This window comes from Nerophis ophidion, linkage group LG04, assembly GCF_033978795.1.
Source record: "Nerophis ophidion isolate RoL-2023_Sa linkage group LG04, RoL_Noph_v1.0, whole genome shotgun sequence".
NCBI classification, from domain to species: Eukaryota; Metazoa; Chordata; class Actinopteri; order Syngnathiformes; family Syngnathidae; genus Nerophis; species Nerophis ophidion.
The window spans coordinates 82,450,775-82,465,026 of record NC_084614.1 but is presented as its reverse complement, the minus strand read 5'-3'; the positions used below and the strand labels follow the sequence as shown (position 1 = coordinate 82,465,026).

Genomic DNA, 14,252 nt, shown 5'->3' with positions numbered 1-14,252 from the left:
CGGAATGCGAGGGGAAAAAAAACGATTCCATATCGTTGCTTCTTTGTAAATGGCGATGTGTGAAACACGCCCCCTACGTGTCGACACGTGTCACGGCGAGCTCTCCCGTGTCATAAGGCCGCCATCGTCAAACATCATAGAGGAAAGTTGTGTTTCAAAGAGGTGGAAAGTAGTCCAATATCTGTGCAGAATTTGCCAAAACACCACAACATGGGAACCCGAGCGAGGGTCTGACCGCCAGGAGCCGGATGAAGCAATGTGTCGGCCCGCTTGCCTCAAGGAAGCGTTACCGCCGGCAACAGCGTGACCCCGAGTCACGCCAAATGGAGAGTGAAATTGAGCTGCAAATACTCTCCACCGACTTGAAGCTGCACGCCCAACGCGCTCACCTCCTCGGAGGACCCCGACGACACCGGACTTGTCTCCATGACGACTGGCTGGGACTGCTGCAGTTCTACCTGACGTGTGTGGAGGTGCGCTGTGGACCACCCGCCCCCATGGAGGCCAAAGACAACAATACTTCAAAACAAGACCACCCTGAGCCTCCCGCACAGGAGGCCCAGGCAGACCCCCCGCTCCAAGGGGGACCGCAGAAAAAGGAGAAGGCGGATCATCAGGACGATAAGAATGGTGATCAGGAGGAGGAGGGGAAAAACCGGGAGGAGGAGGGGAAAAACCAGGAGGAGAAAAGGAGCGACCCCGTGAAGGAGGAGGGCGCGAACAAAGATGGCACGGGCGAAGACCGTGAGGAGAAAGAGAAGGACCGTCATCAGGAGGAGAAGGAGGCTGGCGAGCAGGACAAAAGGAGTGAGCGGCAGATAAAAGAAAAAGGTGGTCAGCACGGAGAGGAAAAAGGGAAAAAGGAAGAGAGCGATGAAGAGGAGAGCGACGATGACGGGGAGCTGGACAACGAAGAGAGCGACCTGGAGAAAAAAGAAAAGGCCGAGGAACACGAGAAGGAGAGCGGCGATGAGGACGCTGATAACGAAGAGAGCGACGAGGAGAAGGACAACGACGAACAGCTGGGGACTGATGATGAGTTGGACGACGAAGAGAGCGGCTGGGAGAAGGAAGGAAAGGCCGAGGAACCCGGGAAGGAGAGCGACGAGGAGGACACCGCCAATGATGAGGAGAAGGACGACTATAACGAGCGGGAGAGCGACGAGGCGGTGGACAACGAGGAGAGTGGCCGGGAGAAGATCAAAACGGCCGGAGAACGCGAGGAGAGCGACGACGAGGACACCGACGAGAACGACGAGGAGGAGAAGGACAATGGAGATGAGCAGGAGAGTGATGATGAGGAGAAAGAGGGCGACGACGAGGAGGCGGACAATGAAGAAAGTGACCAGGAGAGGGAGAAGGAGAGTGACAAAGAGGAGAGTGACCAGGAGGAGAAGAAGGACAAGGAGAAAGATGACCAGGAGGAGGATGAGGAGAAGCGAAGTGAGGACAATGACGAGAGCGACCAGAGTGACCAGGATGAAGATCTTGACAAAGACGAGAGTGACCAGGACGACGACGACGAGGAGAATCAAAGTGATCAGGAGGAAGAGGAGCGTGACAATGACGAGAGTGACCAGGAGGACGAGGGAGAAAGCGATCAGGAGGAAAAGGACGAGCGAGACAATGACGAGACCGACCGGGACGAGGACCTGAGTGACGCGGAGGAAGAGGAGTATGACAATCAGGAGGAGCGTGACATCGATGAGAGTGACCAGGACGAGGACCAGGAGGACCAAAGTGACGAGGAGGAGGAGGAGTACGACAATCAGGAGAAGGAGCGTGACAATGATGAGAGTGACCGGGAGGATGAAGACGAGAGCGACAAGGATGAGAGTGACCAGGAGGAGGACAAACAGGACCAAAGTGACCAGGAGGAGACTGACAATCAGGAGACTGAGCATGACCCAGGAGAGGAGGACGAGGACGGAGAGAATCATTGCGAGCAAAAGGAGGAGAACGGCATGAAGAATGAAGCGGAGGTAGAGGAGAACCAGGAGAACCAGGAGGCCATCAGTCACGAGGACCAGGAGAGGAAGATCAAGAGCATCAAAAAAGCCATGGGAGATCACGGGGAGAACCAGCAGGCTTTGGAGGTCCAAGGCTACCAGGCCTGGAACACAGCAGCCAGGAGGCGCTGGATCGAAAGATGGAGAATGGGGAGGAGACTGACGGGAAGGCGCTGGGTGATCATGAGGGGGAGGAGGTACAGAGCCATGAGGAGGCGCTGGATGACCACCAGGAGGCGATCCAGAGCAAAGAAGAGAGTGGCCGTGATGAAGAAGAGGGAGAGGAGAGTGACCGTGTGAACAACATGAAACACTACATCAGTGACAAATATGTAAATCATATTTATGAAACACTTATTCTTGTTATCATGCTAACATTATTTAGGGTGTGCTACAAAAACAAATAAAGTCATTAGAAACATCTGGCTGATTTTACTTTTCTATTTTAAAAAAAAAAACATACCAGATAGTCCTCCCCAGTTCAATTTCAGGACCAGATACTAGCCAAAGATCCTCTATACGACAGGAGCACTGTTTTATTTTGTATTAAAAAAAACGCTAGACAAAGATCCTTTATATGAGAAGAGCGCACTGGTTGTTGCGTATAAACCACTAGTGAAAGATCATCTATATGACACAGGGCTATGCTGTTTTGTTTTTTTACTTACAAAATACTAGCCAAAGATCCTCTATACGACAGGAGCACTGTTTTATTTTACAAAAAAAAAACGCTAGACAAAGATCCTTTATATGAGAGGAGCGCTCTGGTTGTTGCATATAAACCACTAGTCAAAGATCCTCTATATGACACAGCGCTATGCTGTTTTTTTATATTTACAAAATACTAGCCAAAGATCCTCTATACGACAGGAACACTGTTTTATTTTATATTAAAAAAAACGCTAGACAAAGATCCTTTATATGAGAGGAGCGCTCTGGTTGTTGCGTATAAACCACTAGTCAAAGATCCTCTATATGACACAGCGCTATGCTGTTTTTTTTTTTACTTACAAAACACTAGCCAAAGATCCTCTATACGACAGGAGCACTGTTTTATTTTACAAAAAAAAAAAAAACGCTAGACAAAGATCCTTTATATGAGAGGAGTGCTTTGGTTGTTGCGTATAAACCACTAGTCAAAGATCCTCTATATGACACAGGGCTATGCTGTTTTGTTTTTTTACTTACAAAATACTAGCCAAAGATCCTCTATACGACAGGAGCACTGTTTTATTTTACAAAAAAAAAACGCTAGACAAAGATCCTTTATATGAGAGGAGCGCTCTGGTTGTTGCATATAAACCACTAGTCAAAGATCCTCTATATGACACAGCGCTATGCTGTTTTTTTATATTTACAAAATACTAGCCAAAGATCCTCTATACGACAGGAACACTGTTTTATTTTATATTAAAAAAAACGCTAGACAAAGATCCTTTATATGAGAGGAGCGCTCTGGTTGTTGCGTATAAACCACTAGTCAAAGATCCTCTATATGACACAGCGCTATGCTGTTTTTTTTTTTACTTACAAAACACTAGCCAAAGATCCTCTATACGACAGGAGCACTGTTTTATTTTACAAAAAAAAAAAAAACGCTAGACAAAGATCCTTTATATGAGAGGAGTGCTTTGGTTGTTGCGTATAAACCACTAGTCAAAGATCCTCTATATGACACAGGGCTATGCTGTTTTGTTTTTTTACTTACAAAATACTAGCCAAAGATCCTCTATACGACAGGAGCACTGTTTTATTTTACAAAAAAAAAACGCTAGACAAAGATCCTTTATATGAGAGGAGCGCTCTGGTTGTTGCATATAAACCACTAGTCAAAGATCCTCTATATGACACAGCGCTATGCTGTTTTTTTATATTTACAAAATACTAGCCAAAGATCCTCTATACGACAGGAACACTGTTTTATTTTATATTAAAAAAAACGCTAGACAAAGATCCTTTATATGAGAGGAGCGCTCTGGTTGTTGCGTATAAACCACTAGTCAAAGATCCTCTATATGACACAGCGCTATGCTGTTTTTTTTTTAACTTACAAAACACTAGCCAAAGATCCTCTATACGACAGGAGCACTGTTTTATTTTACGAAAAAAAAAAAAACGCTAGACAAAGATCCTTCATATGAGAGGAGTGCTTTGGTTGTTGCGTATAAACCACTAGTCAAAGATCCTCTATATGACACAGCGCTATGCTGTTTTTTTTTTTACTTACAAAATACTAGCCAAAGATCCTCTATACGACAGGAGCACAGTTTTATTTTATATTAAAAAAAACGCTAGACAAAGATCCTTTATATGAGAGGAGCGCTCTGGTTGTTGCGTATAAACCACTAGTCAAAGATCCTCTATATGACACAGCGCTATGCTGGGTTTTTTTTTACTTACAAAATACTAGCCAAAGATCCTCTATACGACAGGAATACTGTTTTATTTTACAAAAAAAAAACGCTAGACAAAGATCCTTTATATGAGAGGAGCGCACTGGTTGTTGCGTATAAACCACTAGTGAAAGATCATCTATATGACACAGGGCTATGCTGTTTTGTTTTTTTACTTACAAAATACTAGCCAAAGATCCTCTATACGACAGGAGCACTGTTTTATTTTACAAAAAAAAAACGCTAGACAAAGATCCTTTATATGAGAGGAGCGCTCTGGTTGTTGCATATAAACCACTAGTCAAAGATCCCCTATATGACACAGCGCTATGCTGTTTTTTTATATTTACAAAATACTAGCCAAAGATCCTCTATACGACAGGAACACTGTTTTATTTTATATTAAAAAAAACGCTAGACAAAGATCCTTTATATGAGAGGAGCGCTCTGGTTGTTGCGTATAAACCACTAGTCAAAGATCCTCTATATGACACAGCGCTATGCTGTTTTTTTTTTTACTTACAAAACACTAGCCAAAGATCCTCTATACGACAGGAGCACTGTTTTATTTTACAAAAAAAAAAAAAACGCTAGACAAAGATCCTTTATATGAGAGGAGTGCTTTGGTTGTTGCGTATAAACCACTAGTCAAAGATCCTCTATATGACACAGGGCTATGCTGTTTTGTTTTTTTACTTACAAAATACTAGCCAAAGATCCTCTATACGACAGGAGCACTGTTTTATTTTACAAAAAAAAAACGCTAGACAAAGATCCTTTATATGAGAGGAGCGCTCTGGTTGTTGCATATAAACCACTAGTCAAAGATCCTCTATATGACACAGCGCTATGCTGTTTTTTTATATTTACAAAATACTAGCCAAAGATCCTCTATACGACAGGAACACTGTTTTATTTTATATTAAAAAAAACGCTAGACAAAGATCCTTTATATGAGAGGAGCGCTCTGGTTGTTGCGTATAAACCACTAGTCAAAGATCCTCTATATGACACAGCGCTATGCTGTTTTTTTTTTTACTTACAAAACACTAGCCAAAGATCCTCTATACAACAGGAGCACTGTTTTATTTTACAAAAAAAAAAAAAACGCTAGACAAAGATCCTTTATATGAGAGGAGTGCTTTGGTTGTTGCGTATAAACCACTAGTCAAAGATCCTCTATATGACACAGGGCTATGCTGTTTTGTTTTTTTACTTACAAAATACTAGCCAAAGATCCTCTATACGACAGGAGCACTGTTTTATTTTACAAAAAAAAAACGCTAGACAAAGATCCTTTATATGAGAGGAGCGCTCTGGTTGTTGCATATAAACCACTAGTCAAAGATCCTCTATATGACACAGCGCTATGCTGTTTTTTTATATTTACAAAATACTAGCCAAAGATCCTCTATACGACAGGAACACTGTTTTATTTTATATTAAAAAAAACGCTAGACAAAGATCCTTTATATGAGAGGAGCGCTCTGGTTGTTGCGTATAAACCACTAGTCAAAGATCCTCTATATGACACAGCGCTATGCTGTTTTTTTTTTAACTTACAAAACACTAGCCAAAGATCCTCTATACGACAGGAGCACTGTTTTATTTTACGAAAAAAAAAAAAACGCTAGACAAAGATCCTTCATATGAGAGGAGTGCTTTGGTTGTTGCGTATAAACCACTAGTCAAAGATCCTCTATATGACACAGCGCTATGCTGTTTTTTTTTTACTTACAAAATACTAGCCAAAGATCCTCTATACGACAGGAGCACAGTTTTATTTTATATTAAAAAAAACGCTAGACAAAGATCCTTTATATGAGAGGAGCGCTCTGGTTGTTGCGTATAAACCACTAGTCAAAGATCCTCTATATGACACAGCGCTATGCTGGGTTTTTTTTTACTTACAAAATACTAGCCAAAGATCCTCTATACGACAGGAATACTGTTTTATTTTACAAAAAAAAAACGCTAGACAAAGATCCTTTATATGAGAGGAGCGCTCTGGTTGTTGCATATAAACCACTAGTCAAAGATCCTCTATATGACACAGCGCTATGCTGTTTTTTTATATTTACAAAATACTAGCCAAAGATCCTCTATACGACAGGAACACTGTTTTATTTTATATTAAAAAAAACGCTAGACAAAGATCCTTTATATGAGAGGAGCGCTCTGGTTGTTGCGTATAAACCACTAGTCAAAGATCCTCTATATGACACAGCGCTATGCTGTTTTTTTTTTTACTTACAAAACACTAGCCAAAGATCCTCTATACGACAGGAGCACAGTTTTATTTTATATTAAAAAAAACGCTAGACAAAGATCCTTTATATGAGAGGAGCGCTCTGGTTGTTGCGTATAAACCACTAGTCAAAGATCCTCTATATGACACAGCGCTATGCTGTTTTTTTTTTATTTACAAAATACTAGCCAAAGATCCTCTATAGGACAGGAGCACTGTTTTATTTTACAAAAAAAAAACGCTAGACAAAGATCCTTTATATGAGAGGAGCGCTCTGGTTGTTGCGTATAAACCACTAGTCAAAGATCCTCTATATGACACAGCGCTATGCTGGTTGTTTTTTTTTACTTACAAAATACTAGCCAAAGATCCTCTATACGACAGGAGCACTGTTTTATTTTACAAAAAAAAAAAACGCTAGACAAAGATCCTTTATATGAGAGGAGCGCTCTGGTTGTTGCGTATAAACCACTAGTCAAAGATCCTCTATATGACACAGCGCTATGCTATTTCTTTTTTATTTACAAAACACTAGCCAAAGATCCTTTACACGACAGGAGCACTGTTTTATTTTACAAAAAAAAAAAAACGCTAGACAAAGATCCTTTATATGAGAGGAGCGCTCTGGTTGTTGCGTATAAACCACTAGTCAAAGATCCTCTATATGACACAGCGCTATGCTGTTTTGTTTTTATTTACAAAATACTAGCCAAAGATCCTCTATAGGACAGGAGCACTGTTTTATTTTACAAAAAAAAAAAAAACGCTAGACAAAGATCCTTTATATGAGAGGAGCGCTCTGGTTGTTGCGTATAAACCACTAGTCAAAGATCCTCTATATGACACAGCGCTATGCTGTTTTTCTTTTACTTACAAAATACTAGCCAAAGATCCTCTATACAACAGGAGCACTGTTTTATTTTACAAAAAAAAAAAAACGCTAGAAAAAGATCCTTTATATGAGAGGAGCGCTCTGGTTGTTGCGTATAAACCACTAGTCAAAGATCCTCTATATGACACAGCGCTATGCTGGTTTTTTTTTACTTACAAAACACTAGCCAAAGATCCTTTATACGACAGGAGCACTGTTTTATTTTACAAAAAAAAAAAACGCTAGACAAAGATCCTTTATATGAGAGGAGCGCTCTGGTTGTTGCGTATAAACCACTAGTCAAAGATCCTCTATATGACACAGCGCTATGCTGTTTTTTTTTTAATTTACAAAATACTAGCCAAAGATCCTCTATACGACAGGAGCACTGTTTTATTTTACAAAAAAAAAACGCTAGACAAAGATCCTTTATATGAGAAGAGCGCTCTGGTTGTTGCATATAAACCACTAGTCAAAGATCCTCTATATGACACAGCGCTATGCTGTTTTTTTTTTTACTTATAAAATACTAGCCAAAGATCTTCTATACGACAGGAATACTGTTTTATTTTACAAAAAAAAAACGCTAGACAAAGATCCTTTATATGAGAGGAGCGCTCTGGTTGTTGCGTATAAACCACTAGTCAAAGATCCTCTATATGACACAGCGCTATGCTGTTTCTTTTTTATTTACAAAACACTAGCCAAAGATCCTTTATAGGACAGGAGCACTGTTTTATTTTACAAAAAAAAAAAAACGCTAGACAAAGATTCTTTATATGAGAGGAGCGCTCTGGTTGTTGCATATAAACCACTAGTCAAAGATCCTCTATATGACACAGTGCTATGCTGTTTTTTTTTTTACTTACAAAACACTGGCCAAAGATCCTCTATACGACAGGAGCACTGTTTTATTTTACACAAAAAAAAAAACGCTAGACAAAGATCCTTTATATGAGAGGAGCGCTCTGGTTGTTGCGTATAAACCACTAGTCAAAGATCCTCTATATGACACAGCGCTATGCTGTTTCTTTTTTATTTACAAAACACTAGCCAAAGATCCTCTATACGACAGGAGCGCTCTGTTTTTTGCTACATTAAAAAAACTGATATCCAAAGATCCTTTATATAAGAGACACGCGCTCTGTTTGTTGCATACAAAACACTAGTCAAAGATCCTCTATATGACGCAAGCACTCTGCTGTTTTTTGTTACCTACAAAACACTAGCCAAAGATTCTCTACACAACAGGAGCGCTCTGGCCTATGTTACATAAAAAAATGCTAGCCAAAGATCCTTTATATGAGAGGAGCACTCTGTTTTTGGTACCTACAAAACACTAGTCAAAGATCCGCTATATGACAGGAGCGTGCTGTTTTTTAGTACCTACAAAACACTAGCCAAAGATCCTCTATACGACAGGAGCGCTCTGTTTTTTGCTACATTAAAAAAACTGATACCCAAATATCCTTTACATAAGAGACATGCGCTCTGTTTGTTGCATACAAAACACTAGTCAAAGATCCTCTATATGACGCAAGCACTCTGCTGTTTTTTGTTACCTACAAAACACTAGTCAAAGATTCTCTACACAACAGGAGCGCTCTGGCCTATGTTACATAAAAAAATGCTAGCCAAAGATCCTTTATATGAGAGGAGCACTCTGTTTTTGGTACCTACAAAACACTAGTCAAAGATCCGCTATATGACAGGAGCGTGCTGTTTTTTAGTACCTACAAAACACTAGCCAAAGATCCTCTATACGACAGGAGCGCTCTGTTTTTTGCTACATTAAAAAAACTGATACCCAAATATCCTTTACATAAGAGACACGCGCTCTGTTTGTTGCATACAAAACACTAGTCAAAGATCCTCTATATGACGCAAGCACTCTGCTGTTTTTGGTACCTACAAAACACTAGCCAAAGATTCTCTACACAACAGGAGCGCTCTGGTCTATGTTACATTAAAAAATGCTAGCCAAAGATCCTTTATATGAGAGGACTGCTCTGTTTTTGGTACCTACAAAACACTAGTCAAAGATCCTCTATATGACAGGTGCGTGGTGTTTTGTTACATAAAAAAAAACTGCTGGCCAAAGTTTCTTTATATGAGAGGAGCGCTTTGTTTTTGGTACCTACAAAACACTAGTCAAAGATCCTCTATACGACAGGAGCGCTCTGATGTTTTTTGTTACCTACAAAACACTAGTCAAAGATCCTCTATACCAGTGGTCCCCAACCTTTTTGTATTCGCGGACCGGTCAATGCTTAATAATTTGTCCCGATTTAATAAAAATAAAAAAAATATTTTTTTTGTTGTTGTTTTTTTTTTAATAAAAATGAATAAAACATTATTCTGCGGCCCGGTGGTTGGGGACCACTGCTCTATACGTCAGGAGCGCTCTGATGTTTTTTGTTACCAAAAAACACTAGTCAAAGATCCTTTATATGAGAGGAGCGCTCTGTTTGTTGCATGCAAAACATTAGTCAAAGATCCTCTATACGACACGAGCGCTCTGCTGTTTTTTGTTACCTACAAAACGCTAGTCCAAGATCCTCTATACAACAGGAGCAATCTGTATTTTGACACCAACGAAAACGCTAGTCAAAGATCCTTTATGTAACAAAAGAAATACGTTTTTTGTCACCTACAAAAACACTAGTCGAAGATCCTCTACACAACAGGAGCAATCTGTATTTTGACACCAACGAAAACGCTAGTCAAAGATCCCTTATGTAACAAAAGAAATACGTTTTTGTCACCTACAAAACGCTAGTCCAAGATCCTCTATACAACAGGAGCAATCTGTATTTTGACACCAACGAAAACGCTAGTCAAAGATCCTTTATGTAACAAAAGAAATACGTTTTTTGTCACCTACAAAAACATTAGCCAAAGATTCTCTACACAACAGGAGCGCTCTGGCCTATGTTACATAAAAAAATGCTAGCCAAAGATCCTTTAAAAGCAGACTTTTGCCAAAAGGACAATAATTCATTTGTTGTGGGTTTATCCACTTTAATGCACTTTATTTGTTTTTTGGAATGCATGTTTTGTTGAAGGCCTAATATAAATGAAAAACTTTGTGCTTTTTTTGAAAAGCAAAGGCTACTGGAATATTTAAAAAATGTCAATATTCAATAAAAAAATTACTTTATTTGAAAAACATGTCTAAATATTTATTCTAGGCTATCCATCCATCCATTTCCTACCGCTTATTCCCTTTCGGGGTCGCGGGGGGCGCTGGCGCCTATCTCAGCTACAATCGGGCGGAAGGCGGGGTACACCCTGGACAAGTCGCCACCTCATCGCAGGGCCAACACAGATAGACAGACAACATTCACACTCACATTCATGCAATATTTAAAAAATTGTGAAAAACTGCATTCATTATCCGGCCTTCGGCCAAGTGTTTAAATTTTATTCGTCTTTGGCCACAATTTTCATTTCGGTGCATCCCTAATATTCACAGCTTTTTGGTTGTTAGAAGTAGAGAGTGTTTTAACATATAGTTGTATTTCTTTTTGAAAAGGCAGTAAAAACAGATCGGGTATTGAAGAAGTTACATTAAGGAATATGAAATGTCGCCAATAGTGCGACGAGGTTGCAAAGGACCTTTGGACAGCCCTTCTATCCGGAGTGAAGTTGCACCGTTACACTACATCCACCAGAGGGCGCCATTGTACCACTTTGCCGCCTTCAAAATAAAAGCCGGGCAGGCGGGCGGGGCGTGGCTTCCACGCGGACGACCGCCGCTCCAAACTTGAGAAAACTTTGTTGAAGAATCGCGGGAGGAACGGAAGAGGAGCGTATCTGCCATTTAGTCCACCGGTAAGTCTTTTTTTATTTATTTTCTAAATAATCACAACTCGCAGTGGTTTGTTTTGTAAACCTCAGACTTCAAAGTAAGAGAAGCGAGGACAACCTGATCCAGCATGTTTGCTCCTTCCTACAAAAGATTAGAAGTGTGAACTGAGACATTTGACCTGAATGTGTGTCTCCCAGAGGCCAGGAGGGCTTGAGAAGGCGCCAACATGGACGACATCTTCACGCAATGCCGAGAAGGGAATTCTGTGGCCGTCCGCCTGTGGTTGGACAACACGGAGAATGACCTCAATTTGGGGTGAGTGGGTGGGAAGGAGCTTCTTGTGGTCAAACAGTTTCCGTGCCAGGAAACTTGACATCCTTAGCCTGGAAAAGGCAGGGAAATTCCCAGAAAGGAAGTGAGAGGACCAACAGGATCTGGGTCCGCACGTGTTGACAGGCCAGACCATTGTTGGGGAGCGCCACGTCACCTCCGCCGTGTTGCACCCGATCTTGATGAGCGGCTCGGGACCACTTGGAGCCTCCCAGTTCTTTTTATAGCGCCCAGGCTCCACAGGGAGTGTGACGTCACGTCGGCGTCCTTTTACACAACAATCTTTGTCAGCACACAACGTTGTGTCCGTCACACCTCCCACCGACGAGTGGGGGAACAAAACACTCTTTGGTAATCCTACACTAAACTTCTGTACCGTCAAAACACTACTCAAAGATCCTCTATATGACAAAAAAAGCAAAAGCGCTTTGTTTTTAGGTACTTACAAAAGAAAAAAAACACGAGTCAAAGATCCTCTATATAACAGGGGCGCTCCATTTTTGGTACTTACAAAACACTAGTCAAAGATCTTATATATGACAGGAGCGTGCTGTATTTTAGTACCTACAAAACACTAGTCAAAGATCTTATATATGACAGGAGCGTGCTGTATTTTAGTACCTACAAAACACTAGTCAAAGATCTTATATATGACAGGAGCGTGCTGTATTTTAGTACCTACAAAACACTAGTCAATGCGACAAGAGCTCTCTGTTTTTTGTTATATAAAAAAAAACTGCTAGCCAGAGATCATTTATATGAGGACTGCTATGTTTTTGGTACCTAAAAAACACTAGTCAAAGATCCTCTATATAACAGGAGCGTGCTGTTTTTTAGTACCTACAAAACACTAGCCAAAGATTCTCTATACGACAGAAGCTCTCTGTTTTTTGTTACATTAAAAAAAACTGCTAGCCAAAGATCCTTTATATGAGAGGAGCGCTCTGTTTGTTACGTACAAAACACTAGTCAAAGATCCTCTATATGACACAAGCGCTATGCTGTTCTTTTTTTATTTACAAAACACTAGCCAAATATCCTCTATACGACAGGAGCTCTGTTTTTTGTTAAATGAAAAAAAAACTGCTAGCCAAAGATCATTTATATGAGAGGACTGCTCTGTTTTTGGTACCTACAAAACACTAGTCAAAGTTCCTCTATATGACAGGAGTGTGCTGTTTTTTAGTACCTACAAAACACTAGCCAAAGATCCTATATACAACAAAAGCACTCTGTTTTTTGTTACATAAAAAACTGCTAGCCAAAGATCCTTTATATAAGAGGAATGTTCTGATTTTGCTACCTACAAACACTAGTCAAAGATCCTCCATAAGACAGGCGTGGGCTGTTTTTTAGTACCTACAAAACCTTAGCCAAAGATCCTCTATACGACAGGAGCGCTCCGGTTTTTGTTAAAAAAAAAAAAAAACTGCTAGCCAAAGATCATTTATTTGAGATGACTGCTCTGTTTTTGGTACCTACAAAACACTAGTCAAAGATCCTTTATATGACAGGAGTGTGCTGTTTTTTAGTACCTACAAAACACTAGCCAAAGATTTTCTATACGACAGGATCGCTCTGTTTTTTGTTACATAAAAAAAAACTGCTAGCCAAAGATCATTTATATGAGAGGAGCGCTCTGTTTTTGGTACCTACAAAGCACTAGTCAAAGATCCGCTATATGACAGGTGCGTGGTGTTTTGTTACATTTAAAAAAACTGCTAGCCAAAGATCCTTTATATGAGAGGAGCGCTCTGTTTTTGTTACCTACAAAACATTAGTCAAAGATCCTCTATACGACAGGAGCGCTCTGATGTTTTTTGTAACCTACAAAACATTAGTCAAAGATCCTCTATACCAGTGGTCCCCAACCTTTTTGTATCCGCGGACCGGTCAATGCTTAATAATTTGTCCTGATTTAATAAAAATAAAAAAAATATTTTTCTTTTGTTGTTTTTTTTTAAATAAAAATGAATAAAAAATTCTTCTGCGGCCCGGTGGTTGGGGACCACTGCTCTATACGTCAGGAGCGCTCTGATGCTTTTTGTTACCAAAAAACACTAGTCAAAGATCCTTTATATGAGAGGAGCGCTCTGTTTGTTGCATGCAAAACATTAGTCAAAGATCCTCTATACGACACGAGCGCTCTGCTGTTTTTTGTTACCTACAAAACGCTAGTCCAAGATCCTCTATACAACAGGAGCAATCTGTATTTTGACACCTACAAAAACACTAGTCGAAGATCCTCTATACAACAGGAGCAATCTGTTTTTTGTCACCAACAAAAACGCTAGTCGAAGATTTTCTATATAACAGGAGCAATCTGTTTTTTGTCACCAACAAAAACGCTGGTCTAAGATCCTTTTTATGACAGGAGCAATCTGTTTTTTGTCACCAACAAAAACGCTAGTCAAAGATTTTCTATATAACAGGAGCAATCTGTTTTTTGTCACCAACAAAAAAGCTAGTCGAAGATTTTCTATAAAACAGGAGCAATCTGTTTTTTGTCACCAACAAAAACGCTAGTCGAAGATTTTCTATAAAACAGGAGCAATCAGTTTTTTGTCACCAACAAAAACGCTAGTCAAAG

The 14,252-nt window shown here is 40.3% G+C and overlaps 3 protein-coding genes across 3 annotated transcripts in view; 2 read left to right on the top strand and 1 right to left on the bottom strand.

Moving 5' to 3' along the window:
• The window catches only part of bach1b (BTB and CNC homology 1, basic leucine zipper transcription factor 1 b), a 113,437-nt gene that overhangs the window by 28,791 nt on the left and 70,394 nt on the right, over window positions 1-14,252 (bottom strand). The gene's annotated exons all lie outside the window — the stretch shown is intronic.
• LOC133550638 (uncharacterized protein DDB_G0290685-like) lies at window positions 249-2,309 on the top strand. The gene has a single exon (XM_061896564.1). It carries the CDS (start codon window positions 249-251, stop codon window positions 2,307-2,309), a length of 2,061 nt encoding a protein of 686 aa, XP_061752548.1.
• Window positions 11,226-14,252, top strand: part of LOC133552050 (integrin-linked protein kinase-like) — a 37,809-nt gene continuing 34,782 nt past the window's right edge. The window contains exons 1-2 of the mRNA XM_061899358.1: window positions 11,226-11,355; window positions 11,530-11,647. Coding sequence (XP_061755342.1) covers window positions 11,559-11,647 — 89 coding nt within the window. The 5' untranslated portion in view covers window positions 11,226-11,355; window positions 11,530-11,558. The remainder of the gene's footprint in view (window positions 11,356-11,529; window positions 11,648-14,252) is intronic.